Consider the following 21,398-nt stretch of genomic DNA (forward strand, 5'->3'; position numbering starts at 1 on the left):
ACCCTCAGTTCTGAGGAAGGGTCACCAGACCCGAAACGTTAACTCTGATTTTTTTCTTCACAGATGCTGCCAGAGCTGCTGAGCTTTTCCAGCAACTTCTGTTTTTGTTCCTGATTTTACAGCATCCGCAGTTCTTTCAGTTTTTATTCTCCCTGTAAGAATATTTATTCCATTCCAGTTCAAGTGTGAATTTTCTGGCTTGCATCTTCCTCAAAACTGGCACTTTGCCCAAATTTGATGCCACCCACCTCCACCAGCTTTCCTGTCATGCGTTCAATCACTACTTTCTCCTACTTCTATGGGCGGGAACACAAGGGTCTGGGGGGAATCCTGACGCTAATATTTTAGGAATCCTGCTTTTCCGTCTCCTACCCAGCTTCCTGAAATTAGCTTTCAGGAACTCATCCTTTTCCTAACCAAGTCATTGGCACCAAAGGTCCTGGCATGCCCTCCTGCACTCTCCATTGAACCAGGGTTGATTCCCTGGTTTGATGGTAATGGTTGAGTGGGGGATATGCCGGGCCATGAGGTTACAGATTGTGCTGGAGTACAATTCTGCTGCTGTTGATGGCCCACAGTGCCTCATGGATGCCCAGTCTTGAGTTGCTAGATCTGTTCAAAGTCTGTCCCATTTAGCACGGTGATAGTGCCATACAACACGATGGAGGTTATTCTCAATGTGAAGGTGGGACTTCATCGCCAAAAGATGTGTGGTGGTCGCTTTTACTGACTCTGTCATGAATAGATGCATCTGCAGCTGGCAGATTGGTGAGGCTGAGGTCAAGTATGTCTATCCCTCAGCACTTGCCTCAGAACCAGTTTAGCAGCTATGTCCTTTAGGACCTGACCAGCTCGACCAGTAGTACTGCAGCAACTCGGTGATAGACATTGAAATCCCCCACCCAAAGCACATCTTGTGGCCTTGCCACCCTCAGTGCTTCCTCTAAGTGTTGCTCGAAGTGGAGGAGAGACTGATTCATCAGCCGAGGGAGGACGGTATGTAATCAGCAGGAGGTTTCCTTGCCCATGTTCAAACAGATTAAATAAAACTTTATGGGCTGAGGAGTGGATGGTGACGACTTGACTTCCCCCGAACTGTATAGCCACCGGACTGCCATCTCTGATAGGGCAGGATATACTGATGGATGTCGATGGGCAATGGCTGTAAGTTATGACTCAGACTGTGTCAGTTTGGTGTTTGTCCAGACTGCACTGTCAGCCCCAGGCAGAGGTGAAAACAGGGTCCCCTGGACGGGGTGTGTGTCAGTTACAGGGTCTGCTGGATAGGGTGTGTATTTATTTGATGTTTATGGTATTGGTTTCTACAATTCCTTGATTTTCCTGTGGTAGTTGAAAATTGAGCAACTAGTTTAAGATCCCAATCCAGGAGTTGGCAGATTTCCTTCCCTAAGGGGCATTGGTAAACCAGATGATTTTGACTGAGATGTTCCTTATTAATGAGATCAGCTCTTCATTCCCGAATACATCTGCCTTGATCGAGGAGCTCACAGTGGCTCTCAGTATCAGCCTGTCACTGAGGGAGGCAGAACCCTGTACAGGGGATGGCCGCGGAAAGCCATTCCCCTGCTCCCCACCATGGCAACTGCGCACCCCCCACCAAGAGTATGGGGTCCCTCTACCTTCTCAGGCTTGGGGGAGGCTCATTGCTGCCTTCAGCCACTTCTGCTGCCAGTGCTGGTGGGCAATGCCAATCTCCCAGTGGGTAGACTTCTGCTGCTCTGGTCCAGGGGCAACAAAGACCTGTGTTCCAAGAACAACCAAGAACTAATTTAATGTCCCCTTGTTCTAAACATAGGGTTGATATGTATAATCTCCACCAAATCTCAATCTGATCAGTGTTAATCATTCCCCAGTGGAAGGCTTTCATTGGGGCTATCATTGGGATATTGAGTTACACTGTTGTCACACACAGGTACACCTGTTTGATGATGTCTGTAATCTGGAGTTCACTTTTTTGAACAGAGAGATCAGCTTTCACCTCAGAGTACGTATCATTTATAATCGCCAGGAACATGTTCTGAAAAGAGAGAATAGTGTTTTGTAAATCCATTGTACAAAGTAATTACTGTAAATGAATAATCATTGAACTGGATCAAAAATCTCTGGTTGTAAACAATTGGTTCGTTTATAGAAATACGTCAATTTTCACTGCAGCCTTTGACATCTCCTGAACCCATTACCCCATGCTGATGTTCGTTCTTAAAATCCACTTAATGATATTGACCCATATGCAACATTCCCAGGCCCTTCCCAGCCTCTTTTATTTTTTATTAACTCACAGGATGAGGACGTCGCTGACCAGGCAGCATTTATTGCCCATCCCTAATTGCCCAGAGGGCAGTTAAGAGTCAACCACATTGCTGTAGGTCTAGAGTCACATGTAGGCCAGACCAGGTAAGGATGGCAGTTTCTCTCCCTAAAGGACATTAATGAACTAAATTGATTTTTCTGGCAATCGACAATGGATTCATGGTCATCATCAGACTCTTAATTCCAGATGTTTTATTGAATTGAATTTCCACCATCTGCCGTGTGGGGATATGAACCCGGGTCCCCAGAACATTCCCCATAACACTCCAGTGATCAGTCCTCTGATCCAAATCTAACTGTGGCTTCCTTTGGAATTGATAATTCCTTTTAAGTTCATGGTATATCAATGAGGGCATTCAGAGTGGGGAGAACATCCCACTTTTCCACAGCAAGATCTCACAAGCAGCTAATGGAATAGAGTCATAGAGTCATATAGCACTGAAATAGACCCTTCGGTCCAACTCATCTGCGCTGACCACACATCCCAATCTGACCTAGTCCCGTTTGCCAGCATTTGGCCCATATCCCTCTAAACCTTTCCTATTCATGTACCCATCCAGATGCCTGTTAAATGTTGTACCAGCCTCCACCACTTCCTCTGGCAGCTCATTCCATGAATGAATGAATGACTGGTCAAGCTATTGTTGCCAATGGGATAGATTGATGGCCAGGGCAGTGCGTGTTCTTCCTGCTCGGTGGTTGATGCTATGTCTCAGTAGGTGTTCTCGCAGGGTGATCTCTCAGGGGCTGACCTCTCAGGGTTATTTGTCTGGATGAACTCTTGGGGTGACCTTCAGGGGATGATTTCTCAGGCTGGAATCTCAGGATGATCTCTCAGATGGATCTCTCAGGTGGTGACCAGTTTGTGAGGGGTTCATTGAATTCGCTTGGGCCTGGAGTATTTTGCAAGGCCATAGTGTGCATGCTTTTCTGTGTATTCTCTTATGCCTTTGGTGCTGTCCATGAGTGCTACTACTATTTATGTCCCCTTGCACGTGTTTGCCTTCAGCCACCCAGAAGAGCAAGAAGAGAAACTCCTCATCACATGAAAGATTCTGAAGGATCTTGGACAGGGCAGAGGCTGTCAGAGTGGAGATGTTCAAACACAAGGGATACAGACTCCAGACAAGGAGCCAATCATTTCGGGCTGAGATGAAGAGAAATTTCTTCATTTAAAGAGTTTGACACTTTGGAATTTTCTAGCACAGGGGGTTGTGGATGCTCCATTGTTGAATATAATTAAGGCCAGGACAGAGAGAGATATTTTAGTCTCTCAGAGAAAGGATGAACATGGGGAATGCGCTCAAATCAATGACAGAGCAAACTTGATGGGCTGAATGGTTTACTTCTGCTTCTGTTTCTTAAGTTCTTAACATGGACATCCTGCCAATGGGAATAGCTGAGATGAACAATGTAAACGTATTTACAACTGAGAAGGTTTCATTTCTGAAGGAATGAGGCACTTTACCCACTTCCTGACTGACTGCAATATTAAAATACAGCACCTAGCGCCAAGATCCCAGAATATACCTGGCTAGGCTTTTGTCTTTCCTTAGCCAAACAAGATCATTGAGAAAAAACCTCAACTTTATTATCAGCTGGCTCTGAATCACTTTAGAATTTGCCCATCCCACTTTCTGTCTCCGCAATCCCTCTGTTAAGTAAAGACTTGCCCCATTTGTTGACTGTCATTGGAAAATAAGCCTCCATTTCTATACAAAGTGCAACTTACAAGCAGAACGAAGAAGACAAAGAAAACGTAGGTGACAAAATAAATTGGACCCAAGATTCTGTTGGCATTATCTATCTCATCAAAGTTGAAGTCACCAAGGATTATTCGAAACTGAGTGAAGCTGCAAAGACATCAAAGCAGAGTTAGATATAGAAAACCATGTGATTAACTGTAATTATATTAGAAATTTTGTAAAGCCCTGTTTCCATTTGCTGAATGATGGATTCCAACAATTTTCCAATGATTGATATCAGTCTAACTGGCCTGTAGTTCTCTTTTTCTCTCTTCTTCATTTTGGGATTAGTTCCATGCTCTTAGTGATGACACCCAGCTCTCCTTCACTATCCTCTCTCTTGCCTCTGTTGCTCAGTGATGAGACAGCCAGTCAGAAATTTCTCCAATTAACCTATTTGTTTATGACCCACATTCCTACTCCATTTCCTAGTGACTGACCTCCTCCAATTCCATGCCAATCTTATGGGACTAAAGTAGACTGTTGACAATCCTGGTGAGATATTTGACCCTAGGGTTGATTCTAACCCAGCGATGTGTTCCATCACTCAGAATGCCAACTTTGACCTCCATATGTACTGTGATTTGCTCATCTGCTGCTGAAACCTCTTCCATGGTTTTGCTGCCTTTAACACTGTTGATTGCACCTCACTCCCAGCCTGGCCTCCCACATTCAACCCACTGTAAAGTTGAGTTTATTTAAAACTCCTCTGTCTGTGTCCCTACTGGCACCAAGTCCCATTCCCCCTACCACCCATGTGCTCACTGATCTACATTGACCCCTGATTAACCAGCACATCCACTTTAAATTGTTGGCCTTGTTTGCAAATCTCTCCATGGCCTTGCCCCTCCTTCTCTCTGTAATCTTGTCAGTCCCACACCCTCTCAGACAGCCACACTCAGTTACTTCTTGCACATGTTCAGTTTTAATGGTTCCACACTGGAGGCTTTGCCTGGGCCCCAAGCTCTAGGATTCCCTCCCTAAACTCCTGCACCTTGGCACTTCTTTCTCTTCTTGGAAACTGCTGGAAACCTGCCCCCTTGGTTATCTGTCCTCATCTTGCTTTTCTGAATTGCTCTAATCCTTTCTTTTGTATCCTCCCGGCATAAAGTGTATCCCCCCAATTAATGCAATTCTAACTTCCCATTCAACATCCCAACTGTGCAACTTTTCATCCAATCTCAGCATCTACTTGTGCCCTGTACTTGAGTACTTCAACTCTTCCTCCAGATCAAACTTCCTCTAACACCTCCCTTCCCTTCTCTCCCCAGGTCAAACTTCCTGTACATTTCCTTTGCATTCTCCCACCAGGTTAAACTTCCTCTAACACTCATCCACCAGGTCAAACTTCTTCTAATACCTCACCCCACCTTCTTCTCTCTCGCAAATACAAATTTCTCTAACATCTCCTTCCCCTTTCCGTCCAGGTTAATCTTCTTGTAACACCCCCATGGCCTGATGAAATCCTGACTCACAATTTCCTCTTGAGTTTTAACATAAATTCTTTCATGCGATATGGGAGTCACCAGCTGGGCCCATATTTGTTCCTTGTCCCTAATTGCCCTTGAACTGACTTGTTTACGAGGATGTTTCAGAAGGCACTTAAGAGGGAACGGTAGGCCTAGAGTCACTTGTGTTCCAGACTAAGTAAGGATGACAGACTTCTTTCGCAAAAGGGTTTTTACAAGAATTGCTGATAGTTTCAGTGATGGTGAAACTAGCCTCACATTCCAGATCTTATACATTCAGCTTCACTTCCACCAGTAGCTGCCCTGGAATTTGAACCTGGCTCTCCACAGCATTAGACAGGGCCTCCTGATGCTTCTTCTCAGGCAGTGTCCTGTTGTGGGTCCTGCAGAGAGTAACCAGTCCATGCTGGATCCTCACAGCCTGTTGTAGGTGGGGGAGGAGCTGTTTGAATGAGATGGCTCAGAGTGCTCAGACTGTCCCTGGATTTCTGGTCCAGTAATGCCATTTCCCTGGGTTTGTCTCTTCTTCCCTCTGATGTTCTCAAAGCTTACCTTATCCACGCAATCTACCTCTTGACCATATTCCCACTGTAAGGCCTTCCTCTCCTGGCGTCACTTTCACTGAGATTATTAACAGTTTTCTTCTGTCAGGCATTGTTGTTCAGCTTCCATCATCTCTCTCTCCTCAATAACATGCTCCTTGACCCCACCCCTTGACAAAATATTGTCCAGTCTCTGACACCCCCTTTCCTCTCTAAACTTACATCTGAACATACAAAATAGGAGCAGAAGTAGGCCATTCAAACTCTCCAGCCTGCTGCGCCACTTAATAAGATCATGACTGATTTGCTTACTCCATTTCCCAGCTCATTCCCATTCTCCTTATTTAAGGAAGGATGGAAATACATTTGGAGACAGTTCGAGAAAGTTTATTGGACTAATACATGGAATGGGAGGAGGGTGGACAGATTAGCTTTTTTATCCTCTGATGTTCAGAAGAATAAGGCTTGATTGAAATATAAAGGTGTGAGGATATAAATATAAAGAGAATGAGGCCTAAAGGCTCAGTTAGGGCGCTTGAGAGTTACAAGTGAGCCAGGAAGGACCTAAAGAGAGAGCTAAGAAGAGCCAGGAGGGGACATGAGAAGTCTTTAGCAGGTAGGATCAAGGAAAACCCTCAAGCTTTCTATAGGTATGTCAGGAATAAAAGAATGACTAGAGTAAGATTAGGGCCAGTCAAGGACAGTAGTGGGAAGTTGTGCGTGGAGTCTGAAGAGATAGGAGAGGCGCTAAATGAATATTTTTCGTCAGTATTCACACAGGAAAAAGACAATGTTGTCGAGGAGAATACTGAGATACAGGCTATTAGACTAGATGGGATTGAGGTTCATAAGGAGGAGGTGTTAGCATTTCTGGAAAGTGTGAAAATAGATAAGTCCCCTGGGCCGGATGGGATTTATCCTAGGATTCTCTGGGAAGCTAGGGAGGAGACTGCAGAGCCTTTGGCTTTGATCTTTATGTCGTAATTGTTTACAGGAATAGTGCCAGAAGACTGGAGGTTAGCAAATGTTGTCCCCTTGTTCAAGAAGGGGAGTAGAGACAACCCTGGTAATTATAGACCAGTGAACCTTACTTCAGTTGTGGGTAAAGTGTTGGAAAGGATTATAAGAGATAGGATTTATAATCATCTAGAAAGGAGTAATTTGATTAGGGATAGTCAACACGGTTTTCTGAAGGGTAGGTCGTGCCTCACAGACCTTATTGAGTTCTTTGAGAAGGTGATCAAACAGGTGGATGAGGGTAAAGCGGTTGATGAGGTTCCCCATGGTAGGCTATTGCAGAAAATACGGAGACATGGGATTGAGGGTGATTTAGCGGTTTGGATCAGAAATTGGCTAGCTGTAAGAAGACAGAGGGTGGTGGTTGATGGGAAATGTTCATCCTGGAGTTCAGTTACTAGTGGTGTACCTCAAGGATCTGTTTTGGGGCCACTGCTGTTTGTAATTTTTATAAATGACCTGGATGAGGGCGTAGAAGGATGGGTGAGTAAATTTGCGGATGACACTAAAGTCGGTGGAGTTGTGGATAGTGCGGAAGGATGTTGCAGGTTACAGAGGGACATAGATAAGCTGCAGAGCTGGGCTGAGAGGTGGCAAATGGAGTTTAATGCGGAAAAGTGTGAGGTGATTCACTTTGGAAGGAGTAACAGGAATACAGGTTAATGTAAGATTCTTGGTAGTGTGGATGAGCAGAGAGATCTCGGTGTCCATGTGCATCGATCCCTGAAAGTTGCCACCCAGGTTGATAGGGTTGTTAAGAAGGCGTACGGTGTGTTAGGTTTTATTGGTGGAAGGATTGAGTTTCGGAGCTTTGAGGTCACGTTGCAGCTATACAAAACTCTGGTGCAGCCGCACTTGGAGTATTGTGTACAGTTCTGGTCGCTGCATTATAGGAAGGATGTGGAAGCATTGGAAAGGGTGCAGAGGAGATTTACCAGGATGTTGCCTGGTATGGAGGGAAGGTCTTATGAGAAAAGGCTGAGGGACTTGAGGCTGTTTTCGTTAGAGAGAAGAAGGTTAAGAGGTGACTTAATAGAGACATACGAGATGATCAGAGGATTAGATAGGGTGGACAGCGAGAGCCTTTTTCCTCGGATGGTGATGGCTAGCACGAGGGGACATAGCTTTAAATTGAGGGGTGATAGATATAGGACAGATGTCAGAGGTAGGTTCTTTATTCAGAGAGTAGTAAGGGCGTGGAATGCCCTGCCTGCAACAGTAGTAGACTCGCCAACTTTAAGGGCACTTAAATGGTCATTGGATAAACATATGGATGATAATGGAATAGTGTAGGTTAGATGGGCTTCAGATTGGTTTCACAGTTTGGCGCAACATTGAGGGCCGAAGGGCCTGTACTGCGATATAATGTTCTATGTTCTATAAATGACTCAGTGTCTTATTTTATTTTACAACTGTGCAATGTTATATTACTTTAAAAGGTGCTCTCCAAATATAAGATGTTGTTGTTACATTTGTGATATTCTAATCCACTGGGACTTCTCCAGAAGTTATTGCCCAGTCCTAAACACCCAGAGAGCAGTTAAGAGTCAACCATATTGCTGTGGGTCTGGAGTCACATGTAGGCCAGACCAGGTAAGGATGGTAGTTTCCCTCCCTAAAGGAAATTAGTGAACCAGTTGGGTTTTTCCTGACAATCGACAATGGATTCATGGTCATCATTAGACTCTTAATTGCAGGCTTTTATTGCATTCAAATTACACCATCTGCCAAGACAGGATTCAAACCTGTGTCCCCAGAACATCACCAGGATGTCTGGATTAATATTCCAGTTATGGTCCACTGGACTATTGCCTCCCCATAGGGAACTGAGGGAATTTTGGAAGATCATAATGATGTAAGTGCCAGCTCTGTCATCACCTCTTTCAGGGCCCAGCAAACAGGCTCTCCTCACCAATGGATTATCAGCTTTTAGACTCTGGACTTTGTTACTTAACATGCCTCACCCTTAGCAGGCAGTTAGCACAGAGATAATTCCGGTTTGTTTTGTGTTTATTCCCATGGGATTCAGGGTCAGAGGCTGAGAGGAGTGGGGGGAAAAGGAGAGGGGAGTTGAGAGGACAGCAAGAGCAGAAATAATATAACTGCTTGATTTGTAACAATAGCTGTGTGACTTGTTCTTTCTGTTATCATATAAATGACAGGGGCTGGAAAATACTCACATGCATTTGAGGAAAGTGCTGAAGTTTGCCACTTGTGTTCCAAAGAGAAGATATCCCAACTGAGCATAGGCGAAGAAAACAATGAAGAACATAATCGCAAAACCAAGGATGTCTTTAGCACATCGTGCTAAAGTCGAGGACAACTGGGTCATCGTCTTGTTAAAACTAATATATTTGAAGATCTGAGCAAAACACAGAAATATTAAAACATGAAATTTATAATAAAGATATTAGTGATTAAAAAGAGAACTATTAATTGAGTAATCATTATAAAAATACGCACAAGAGAACACTTCCTCGAGCCATACAGTACTTAGCCCTGTGTGATGGAATTGTATAATTGTGATGTGAATGCTGACTGCTCACACTGTGAAGGACCTGTCCTATTTCTAACATTCCCTAGTTTCACTGGGATCGCGACCAATGGATCCAGCCCATAGCAGGGGTCACTGTCACTGTGGCTGCAATACTACAAAGGCTCAGACAAAGTGAGGATGACCAGATACATCAGCAAGCGCAGAACCAGCAGGCTCCTCAGCAAGAGATGGAAGCAGGAGGCTCTGTCACGAGGCGGAGAAGCTACAGGAGGACCAGAGTCGATCGTCCTCGATGCCATTTCCTCCAGCCGAATGAGTCACTGCAGGCTGAGAATCCCCCCGGACCCTGTCACAGGGTAATGCTGGTTCCTGGAGTGGGACCTAGGATCTGAGTCTGTGAATGGTGTGGGTCGTCTTTCTATTCAAAGTGACAACTGCGCTAATTTTTTTTATATGGCTGCTTCCTTCCAAAGATTCACTAGGTACATGTGTGGGATCTCCCAATCCTCGACCCTCAAATATATTAAGACTGTTTCTGATGTGCCAGATCACATCCACTTCATCTCATTTCCCTGTAACCTGGGCAGAAGACTTTGCCAACACAGCCGGCATAACCCAGGAGCAGAGCACAATAGACTGCGCACACATCTCACTGACAGGGTCATACCATAACATGACTGGGTTCATCAACAGAAAAGGCCGCTATTCTGTCACTGTGCAGGTCATCTGCAATCATTGGTACCACGTCTCTACAGTCTGTGTCAGGGACCCTGGGAACAGTGACAAAGCCTAAATCCTGACAAATGCTCATGTTACTGCTCCGTTTCATCTTACAAGAATAGTTAGTGGAAGACAAGGGCTACCCTCTGTAACCAGGGCTGATGTCTCTGTTCCACAACCCACTGACTGATACCTAGCCCACGGGCAATGTTGTTGATTCTTCCACCAGGGCCATGGTGGAGCAGACGCTAGACCTGAAAAGGAGGTTCCGATGTTTGGATCAGTCTGGGGTGGGGTGGGGGTGGAAGGGGGAGCCTTGTGGTACATTCCAGACGGAGTGTGCTGTATAATTCTAACGTGCTGTACTCTGCACAAGTGGAGCAGGCACAGAGAGCATGGGATAGATGCTGAAGAACTGGGAAAGCATCAACAATCTACTGAGGAAGAATGTTTGAGTAGGAGTACATTGTAGGAGGAACACCACCTTCAGCAGGAGAGAGTGCTGCAGTGTCTGGTACAACAAGCCAGACAGGACCGAATGAACACCCAATTCCAATAAACGCTGGAGAAACTCAGCAGGTCTGGCAGCATCTGTGGAGAGAGAAACAGTTAACGTTTTCAGTGCCACGACTCTTCTTCAAAACCCAAGTTTCTCCAGCACTTCCAGGTCTGTTTCGCTTTCAGATCATCATTATTGAGTCAGTTTGTGGTTGGTTTGTGGTTGGAAAGCAGCTCCTGTTCATTCCCAGGAGCAAATGCAGTTTTTAAAAAATTGTTCTCCCTTCACTTTTCCTGTTGTTGTACACATTAGCAATGCATTAACAGCTGTGTGAAGGCTTCACAAGTGATGCTCCCCAAGTTAATAATGGTGAGATGTTTTATACACTGGGTGTTGTGGGAAGACCAGTGGCGCTAAGGATGGGTAACTACAGCTACGTGACAGACTATCAGGCAAGTGATGGCTTACAGTACCAATATATTCACTAATGCCAGGCTCTATTTACAATGATGTGCCACCCATACCACCAGAAGATTTTCTTTTCTGTTTTGTTTCCCTCCTACTACATGTACCGTGAAGGGTTAATCCTGGCTGGCAGCTTTTGAGCAGGTGCCCAGTGGGGCTTTGAAAAGTCACCAGTGAGCATTTCTGACATTGTGGAACAGTCAACAGCAGAGGAGCTACTCTGTAAAAGGGCAATGTCTAGTGATTGGAGCCAGGTGGACTTCATTGACTACAAAGTCCTTGATTGGGGTTGTTAACCTGAGCCAGTCAGGAGGTGCTGGCTGACCAATATTGAGAGGATTTAGAACCCTCTTAGTTTAGGGGGAACTGACTCCAAGCTGGATAGTCACAGCCAGTGTACTGTGCATAAGTAAATAAAGGGTGACTTGGTGATGGGATACCAGCCTCTGTGCAGTTGGTTCAGTGGTGATGGGAGAAAATAGTACGTGCCTGAAGAACATTCGCTTGCAACAGTCATCTTTGAGTTGGGGTAAGCATTTCTGGCATCATGCCTTGTATTCATCTCACTTGATCCTGCTGTCGAAGACTGGGCCCAGTATGTGGAAAGAATGCAATATGTTTTCCGGGCAAATAACATTGGGGCAAATGAAAAGCAACGAGCAATCCTTCTGACTGCTTGTGGACCTGCAGCTTTTTCGGTTATAAGAGGCTTTCATTTATAACTGTTCCAGAGGCGCCAGACACTAAAACCTTCCAAGAGTTGGCAGAGTTGATTATGGAATATTATGACACCAAACTTTCTCTGACTCTGAGACATTATCGGTTTTATTCGGCTGTTAGAGAACCAGGGGAGTGTGCATCAGGATTTTTGACAAGGTTGAGATGACTGGCAGAAGTATGTGATTTTGGGTTAACCCTGAATGAGATGCTGAGAGACCGTTTGGTATATGGGATTAATGACATAACCATGCAGAAGCAACTCCCCGCAGAAGCCCAACTGGACTTCAAACAAACACTTCAACTGGCCCTGTCATTAGAAAATGCAGCAAGTGGAGCATGGGAGCTACAGGGGATTCCCGATGGAAACAGACACCCTCAACTGTCTGACTGAGGTTGGGAAACACCACGTGAGTGTAGGCACTTGTAGAGCCTCATGCAGGGCATGTTCTGAGCAGAGGGACCCTAGGCCAACGCACAGCAGAACCCCACCACAAAGCCAAGCTTTGGCCAAGTGGCTAAAAAGTTCTTCAGGATCTGAGCTGGCAAGCCGTTATAGTTGCTGCCGGTATGCAGACTCAAGACAGTAAAGGAGTCTTAAAGGCCTGACTTAAGTAAGAGAACTCGCAGGCCAGTACCCAGGAGAGTGCACACCCTGGAAAGTACCCCCTACATGTGGGTTGGAACAATTTCATTGTCTCCCTCACTTAGAGGAGACATGTGACTGGCAATGGTGTTCCTGCTGCCATTTCACCCTCATCCTCCCCACTTGGTCTGGAAATATCATGTTTAACCTGGTGCAGAGTCTTCTCCCCATCAGCAGCTCTGCATGTCGACTGGACTGGTCCTTTCATGGGCTCAATGTTCCTGGTCATTGTGGATGCCCATTTAAAATGGTTGGATGTGCATAAAGTTTGTTCAGCAAACTCAGCGATGACATTTGAGAAGCTGCGAGCACCTTTTATGCGAAACACGGACTCCCGGAAGTATTGGTCACGGACAATGGGATATCATTTACTAGCAGGGAATTTGAATATTCCCTATAGTCAAATGGTACATAAGGACAGCTCCATACCATCCATCATCCAATGGTTTAGTGGAAAGAAGGGGTCCACATGTTGTAGGCAGGCACAAAGAAACAGTCTACAGCATCACTTGATACCAGACTCTCCTGGTTCCTTCACCATTATAGGACCCACCCCGCATGTAACAACAGGGATAGCTCCAGCGAGGCTGCTGATGGGGAGAAGACACTGCACCAGGTTAAGCCTGATAATCCCAGCCCTGGAGATGGGGGGAGTGGGGGGTGAAATGACAGCAGGGATATCAATGCCAGCCACATGTTCCCTCTAAGTGAGAGAGACAATTTAACTCAGGGGATGATGTGTGGTGTCAGAACCATGGAAATGGCCCTGTATGGGTACGTGGCGAGGTTGATGCGAGGACAGGTCCCATCATTTACAAAGTTCAGGGAAGTGATACAGTCCTGAACAAAAACACGGATCACCTGAAAGCTGTTACCTCGCAAACGGGGCAGGAGCAAAACATTACTGGCCCTTCACAACAGCCAGAAAGCCTGTCAGAAACTGTAGGTTCTCCCCCTCTGTCTGGTGTGGAGGAAACTTCAAAGTCTGAGATGGATGCAGCCTCGATACTGTTACTGCCAGAAGAAAGGAGGAAATTCTCCCAAAATGCTCCAGAAGCAAGAGACAGTCCACAGCCTGATATGCGGCAGCAGTGTCAGAGTCTGAGTCTGAGGAGCCGGACCTGGGATGAAAACAGTGCAGGAAAAGCTACAAGAGGAAGACCAGGCGTATATCTTCGAACTTGGTAGGGGGAGGGATGTAGTGATTGGAACCAGGTGGATCTTGTTGACTATGAGCTCCTTGATTGGGGTTGTTAACCTGAGCCAATCAGGAGGCAGTGGCTGGCCAACAGAAACAGGGGATCGGGCCGTGAAGGGGATCATTATGACCGACTGCCTGCCCCTCTCCCGTGGCTAGATCCGCACCTGGGTGTCTCAGTGGGCACGGCGCTCTTGAGCCTTTCGGGGGAAGGGGGCCCCGGGGGGGGGGGTGCGGAGTGCTTTGTCTCCCCCACAAACTCTATTGTGATTTGATCCCTACCCTCCCCCTCACTTTTTCTTCCACATAAGCATCACCCCTATACGGGCTCTGCACAATACTGATGCTTTGGCCACATGGGTGATTTTCCTGGTGGTGGTATGTTAATAAAGTTATTTGCACACCCCATGTTTTTTTTGTGTGTCTCACACCTGCACACGCACAACAGGGGCGCTGGGGAAGGTATGCACTACTGCTGGATGATAGTAGTGTAGGGGTTGGAAAAAGAAACACCAAAAAAAAGAAAAAAATATATAAACAAGGGATTTAGAACCTCCTCTATTCAAGCGACTGACTCCGAGCTGGCTCCGAATGTACTGTGCACAAGTAAATAAAGGGTGACTTGATGCTGGGATACCAGCCTCTATGCAGTTATTTCTCAGTGTGATTACTGAATGAGGGCAGCAGCGTAGATAACCCACTGGAGTTCACGCAGAGGGAATCCCTCAGGGAAACTCCCCAAAACAGATGCTCTGCCAAGATTTGGGAAATTTCAGCCCATTACTTTGAGGGCCTGAAGGGAAAACCAGATAAAGTAGGCACTCCAAATCTCCGAGACAGCCCAGTTTTACAGCACCAGTCATCCATTTGAGTCCCCAAACCTAGAGTGGCCTGAATCCCTTAACTAGCTATCTCTGAGTCACCAATGTAAGCGAACCAACAGCTTCTTTATAAAGATTTGGTATTATGATGTGTGAAAATCAGCCAGGTGTGAGTTCCTGTTTAACTCCAGGATCTGAGCAGATAGCCCAGGCTGACATGCTGCTCTGTTGAAGGCACTGTCTCTCAGATGAGATGCTAAATCATGGTGTAATTTAGAATGCTATGTGAAAGTGAAGCAAGTTCCAATTTGAAGAAGAGCCGTGAGTTCTCCAATGTTCCAATACTTCGCTCTCCACCAGGAATCTCATTTCCAGCCTGTGGGGACTTGCTCTCTGTTAATAGGTTGAAGAATTAGCCTATAGACAGTTATTCCTCATGTATTCCAGGAAAGACAATGGCCTGGTGGTGTTATTAATCCAGAGACCTAGGTACTGTTCTGCACCTGGGTTCGAATCCAGCCATGGCAGATGGTGGAATTGTGATTAATAAAAATCCATGAAGCAATTATTGTGAATTGTCACTAAATGCTCTTGAGGGAACGAAACTGCTGTTCTTACCTGGTCTGGCCTACATGTGACTCCAGACCCGCTGCAATGTGTTTGATGCTAGCTGCCCTCTGGGCAATTAGGGATGGGCAATAAATGCTGGCCTGGCCAGTGATGCCCCACATTTCCTGAAATAAATAAGGCATTGTCCCTTTGAACAGCATTTCACTTTAACATTGCTAAGTTAACGGGGCCTGTAATCTCATTGCATGTCATAAGATTCACCCTTTACCCAATTTTCCACTCGTCCCCCACCTCCCCTACACTAAATGCAAAGAGATTCCAACCCTAAAGTGACTGCCCTGCACCAACCACAAAGTGCACCCTCCAACCCAGTGCCATGTGGTTCTACCTTTCTGATATAATATGGATTCACCCACACCAGGATTAAAGTAACTTCTGTGATCGCATCCGATGCTGCAGTTCTGCTACGAGTGAGGGATGGCAGTGAAAAGCAGAAGCTCTTTCAGTGAGGAGAGAGAGAAAACCATGGAGCATAACAGCTGTGTAGCACCAAGACACGTACTCAAGAATGGAAAGTCTGGAGACACTGAGGGACGGAGACCCAGCACGTTAGTTGAAGGAGTAGCCACTGGCAGTGGAACAGGAAATAAGGAAATAGGCTGACATTGGAGGAAATGATTGATGACATGGTGGGCCAAAGGGCCTCTTTCCAAAATCTCTGATTCTTATTGACTGTAAAAGGTGTACCCAGTTTGTAAGGACAGAACGATGTGATGAAAGTCTAAACAGACAGAACTGTGAGTGAAAGGCTATATTTTTCTTTTATGTATTTTTTAAAATGTATTTTAATTTAGACATTATTTCATTTAGCAACGGATGAATTTACCATTATAAAACATTTCAACTCACAGGGTTTTAATATTTTGTTTTCTGAAAGCTAAAGTCCTACAGAACCTAACTGCAAAAACTCGTGATTTCAAATAAACCTGTTGGACTATAACCTGGCATCGTGTGACCTCTGACCTTGATTTTTAATGAAACATACAATTCACATTTCAGCAGTGAAACCACAAGGTAAAGCGAGGACGACTTGCGAATTGATTAGACTTCAAAAGAAATCCATTGAACATAAAGTCCTTTATAGAAAAATTAAAGGTGCTATTTCTTATTCATATTTTATTATTTATGAATAAACAATTATTTACCTTAATCCAAGCAAAAAACAAGTTGACAGCATTCATGTTATTATACTGGGTCTGCCAAAAAGCCAAGAACTCAAAGTCAGCGTAGGATTCGGGATCTGTCAGCAATGCTCCCATCAGGATGTTCACCTTAATCGTACGGAAAATGTGGAAACCTATCGAAAGCAGAGAGAGCTGCAACACAGAAACCACAGGTTGGTCTTTTGTTCTCTGCAATCAAAAAAGTATACAAACTGAACTTGAATAGAAAATAAGTTTTTTTATTTTTTAAAGATTCTGACCAAATTGCTGTCAAATATTATCACATTTTGATCATACTACAATTACCTTTGTTCCACAGGAAGAGGAAAGAGGAGCAGAACAGGCCATTCAGCCCTTTAAGCCGGCTCTGCCATTCAATAATCCTCAACTCTACTTTCCTACCTTTTCACCATAACCCTCAATTCGCTTCTGATTAAAAATCTATCTCAATCCTAACTGTACTTAATAACCCAGTCTCAGCAGCCCTCTACAGCTGGCAATTCCACAGCTTCACTACTCTCGGAAAAAAGAAATTCCTCATCATCTCTGTCTTAAATGTGCAATCCCTTATTCTGAGATTATCCCTTTGGTCATAGCTTCTCTCACATGGGGAAACAACATAGAAACAGGAGCTGCGGTAGGCCATTCGGCCCTTCGAGTCTGCTCTGCCATTCAATGTGAACATGGCTGACGCTCCAACTCAGTCCCCTGTTCCTGCTTTCTCCCCAGACCCTTTGATCCCTATAGCCCTATTGAACTCCTTCTTGAAAACATTCATTGTTTTGGCCTCAACCACTTTCTGTGGCAGAGAATTCCACAGGCTCCCCACTTCTGGGTGAAGATATTTCTCTTCATCTCAGTCCTCAATGGCCTACCCCGTAATCTTTAGATTATGAAGCCCTGATATATATAAGATATATGAGATGTGTGTGTATATATATATATATATATATAAAATACAATATATCCCTGATATATCTGGGAAAGAATACATATTCTATTTGTAAATGCATTTGCCTGTTGCGCTGTAATTTGTCAAATTGGTTTTACACACGTAACCTACACATATACATAAAATATACTTTAATTGCAGATAGTGAATGGCTGCAAAATTAACTAAATTTATCACTTCGTCATCTAGAAATGCGTACATATCTGTTCTATTTATAAAGAGTATCTCGGTTCCATCAGTAAATTGCATGATTTTACATGATGTTTATTTGGAGTTAGAACCTGGTGACATGTCACATAACGTGGATGTTTCATTTTGATTAGGAGAAGTGACAGGACATGCCATTTTCCAAATTCAAACACAGCCCATGTCAAGCCCCTTATGGGGTGACAATGAGGCTACAATGTTTCCCAAAGAGAAGTGGTAAACGCATTGGGCAGTGTGAAGTCTATCGTTGGAGATGAGATGAAAGATCAAACACTTACCAAAATTACCACCAGGTCCAAGCAATTCCAGATGCATTTGATGTATTGCAGTTTGTGAATTCTGATTTCCAATATCTCCTCCACAATGTAGTAAACGATAAAGACGCAGAAGATGACTTCACAGCCAATGATAAAATAATCCCAGTTGTTGACATAACGGATGAGTTTCACAGTGCGGAACTGTGATGAGGGGATCGCACCACCCGTCGCCGGGAATTCTACAACAAGCCTTGAAAAGAAAGGAATTCAAACTGAGTACGGACAATGGCCCACCGCAGCTGTGAGGATATATCACAGGCGGCTGAACTGTCATCTCTGCACTGTGAGTCTATCATCAAATATTTAAAACTATGAAATTGTGTGTTCCCACCATGCAATCATTTCCATGTTTTTACAAAGCGATAGTGATTCTGGCACACATGCAAAATACTGCAGAGGCGAAAAAACCTGGAACAAAAACAGAAAATGCTGGGCATATTCGGGTCAGGGAGCATTTGTGCGGACAGGGACAGAGTTAATGTTTCAGAGCTATAACCTTTCCTCCTGAATCCAGATGCAATCTGTTCAGGGAATGAAACCAATGATTGGCTTGTAAAACCACAAATTAATTCAAGTTTCCACATTAGAATGCGATAGAAAGCCACAGAGCTCTTTAAGGCTGTGTGCCACTCAATAACACTGTCACAGGAGCTTAATTTCTTCACCTTAGTCCCATATCCCATGATTCCTCCTGTAGTCAAAAAGTATTAATTTCATTCTTAATAATACTTAACAACTGAGCATCTATATGTTTACGAAATGGGGCCGAGCCTCCTCATGTCATGCCCTGTTTTCCAGACTCTCCACCCAGGGGAAATATTCCCTCAGAGTTTGCACTTTCTGATGAAATCCATTATTTCTCAGAGCGAGGGAGGGAAGAGTGTATGACATGTTGTCTGCACTAACTTTGATTTCAAATCGTATAATTTGTGAGGCAGCCCCTAATTGAAAGGGACACCAGAACAGTAGGTTTATGAACAAAAACAAAGTTTCTGGAAAAGCTCAGCAGGTCTGGCAGCATCTGTGGAGGAGAAAACAGAGTTAACGTTTCGGGTCCGGTGACCCTTCCCCAGTAGGTTTATGAATCCTGAATGTGACATCAGATTTCTGGCAAATCACAATGTGACCTTAGGGTGCTTGAAAAATGCAGAAAGTGCTGAGAGATCAGATTTCAGCAGGGAGGGGGAGTAGTGGGTTAAAGCAGGCAGGTTTTGTGTGTGTGACTCAGCTGATAAGAATTTAGCATGGCCAATCCACCTAATCTGACATCTTTGGACTGTGGGAGGAAACTGGAGCACCCGGAAGAAACCCACGCAGACATGGGGAGAATATGCAAACTCCACACAGAAAATCTATTTAGTCATTCCTCATAGAACCACCTCCTAATGCTAGGGATTAATCTTGTGAACCTTCAGTGTGCTATCTCTAAGGCAATACATCCTTCCTTAGGCAAGAAGACCGATATAGTACACAATACTCTAGGCATGATTTCTCTGCAATCCTGTACAACTGCAGCAAGGTACTTAGTTACTGTAATCAAGGTTAACACACCATTTAACATCTTAAGAGCTTGCTGTACCTGTACTTGAACCTTATGTGATTCATATACAAGACTGTAAAAACCCCTGAGCATCAACACTGACCAGTGTCTCAGTTCTATGACAATACTTGACTGTTCTATTCTTCCTATCAGACTGAATGATTTTCTGCACTTTTTGGTATGTGTAAGGGAAACCGTTTTTGCCAAATTTATTTGAATGTTTTCTGGAATGTAGATACTAGATATAGAGGAGCCAATAAATGTGGTCTTCTTGAATTTGTAAAAGGCATTCAATGAGACGTCACACAAAAGGCTCATACACAAGATAAAAGCTCCTGGATTTGGGGTTATAAATACTAACCAATGATTGGTTTGCAAAAACCACAAATTAATTAAAGTTTCCACATTAGAGTGCGATAGAAAGCCACAGAGTTCTTTAAGGCTGTGTGCCACTCAATAACACTGTCACAGGAGCTTAATTTCTTCACCTTAGTCCCATATCCCTTGATTCCTCCAGTAGTCAAAAAGTATTAATCTCATTCTTAACAATAGTCAATAACTGAATATCTATGTATTTACTAAAAGGGGCCAAGCCTCCTCATGTCAGTCCTAAATGACTGACCTATTATCCTCAGACTGTGGCCCTGTTTCCCAGACTCTCTACCCAGGGGAAAATTCCCTCGGCATTTGCACTTTCTGATGAAATCCACTATTTCTCAGAGCGAGGGAGAATCCCTACAGTGTGGAAGCAGGTCATTCGGCACTTTGAGTCCACACTGACCATCTGAGGAGTATCCCATAATGAAAGGAAGATTGTTTGTCTGTCAGGAAGCAAAGAGGAGACTGGATATTTTAATATTGCCAGGCTAATTGAATTCTGCAGGGATCAGGGTAGGGACTTCAGCTAATTGCAATCGATATTAATAACCAAGAGAATGCTGGTAATAAAGAAATGGACACAGTGAAGAGGACACAAGGAGGCTGGGAGGGGACGTACCTTATAACACAGAAGAGATTAATGTTTGCATTGTACACAGAGAAATCAATGAAGACTGCACGAGTTCCTCTGTCCAGCCAGAGATTATCCTTAAGGTTTTGTAGAATTGCAGCACTTTCAGCCATATTTGTCTTGAGGTCTTGATAGTAGCCACCACCGCCATAGACAGTTAGCTTACCCCAGTGTGCAGAGCCTCCAAGTTCTGACTCAGAGTAATATGTCCACCTATACGGTTAATGATAACAGACTTGAATTTGTACAGCATCTTTAACACAGAAATCCCTATGAAATGTTTCACCGGGCTAGAGTAAATAGGCATGAGTGGGAGAGTTATTGGAAATGGGACAAAGCCTGCTTTAATCGGTCCACTTTCAAAAAGTCCTTTCGCAGTACAGAAGGCTGAAATGGGAAGAGGTTGGGGGGGCATTCTAAACAGTGCGATCAAGGTGGAATCAGAGAGCTTGGCAGAACTTGGCACATTGTGCCTGTGCATTATCTTTCTCAGAACAATTCCAAATTTATCCTATTGCTTACTATCCCCTACAGCCCCAATTACCTCCACAACCCCCACCATATCCCCAGACACATGCTCCCACAGACATATACTCTCATACATACACATACAGAAACACACGCATACGCACATACACACAGATACATACACACACACAGATACACACGCATGCATGCACACACACACAAACACACAGTCCTGTGTTTTCTCTGCTTCAAACATTTATCCAACTTTTGCTCTCAAAATATGACGTTACGACTGCTCCCTGTGACAAAATCTCCCGCACATCATCAATGCTCACAGAAATAAACTTCTCCTTAACTCTGACTTCCCTTGTCACGCAAACTCGTCATTCACACCCATCACTCACACCCCAGTCACTCACCCCGGTCACTCACACCCATCACTCAC

At 44.4% G+C, this 21,398-nt stretch overlaps 1 protein-coding gene across 1 annotated transcript in view; it reads right to left on the reverse strand.

Moving 5' to 3' along the window:
- pkd2l1 (polycystic kidney disease 2-like 1) overlaps positions 1–21,398 on the reverse strand; it is a 72,461-nt gene that overhangs the window by 11,251 nt on the left and 39,812 nt on the right. Inside the window, exons 5-10 of the mRNA XM_020515156.1 lie at positions 20,474–20,698; positions 17,898–18,126; positions 16,443–16,613; positions 9,285–9,466; positions 4,064–4,184; positions 1,940–2,038 (exon numbers count right to left, since the gene is read on the reverse strand). Of these exons, the coding sequence (XP_020370745.1) occupies positions 1,940–2,038; positions 4,064–4,184; positions 9,285–9,466; positions 16,443–16,613; positions 17,898–18,126; positions 20,474–20,698 (1,027 nt within the window). The remainder of the gene's footprint in view (positions 1–1,939; positions 2,039–4,063; positions 4,185–9,284; positions 9,467–16,442; positions 16,614–17,897; positions 18,127–20,473; positions 20,699–21,398) is intronic.

The sequence above is a fragment of the Rhincodon typus genome, chromosome 20, assembly GCF_021869965.1.
Source record: "Rhincodon typus isolate 14 chromosome 20, sRhiTyp1.1, whole genome shotgun sequence".
NCBI classification, from domain to species: Eukaryota; Metazoa; Chordata; class Chondrichthyes; order Orectolobiformes; family Rhincodontidae; genus Rhincodon; species Rhincodon typus.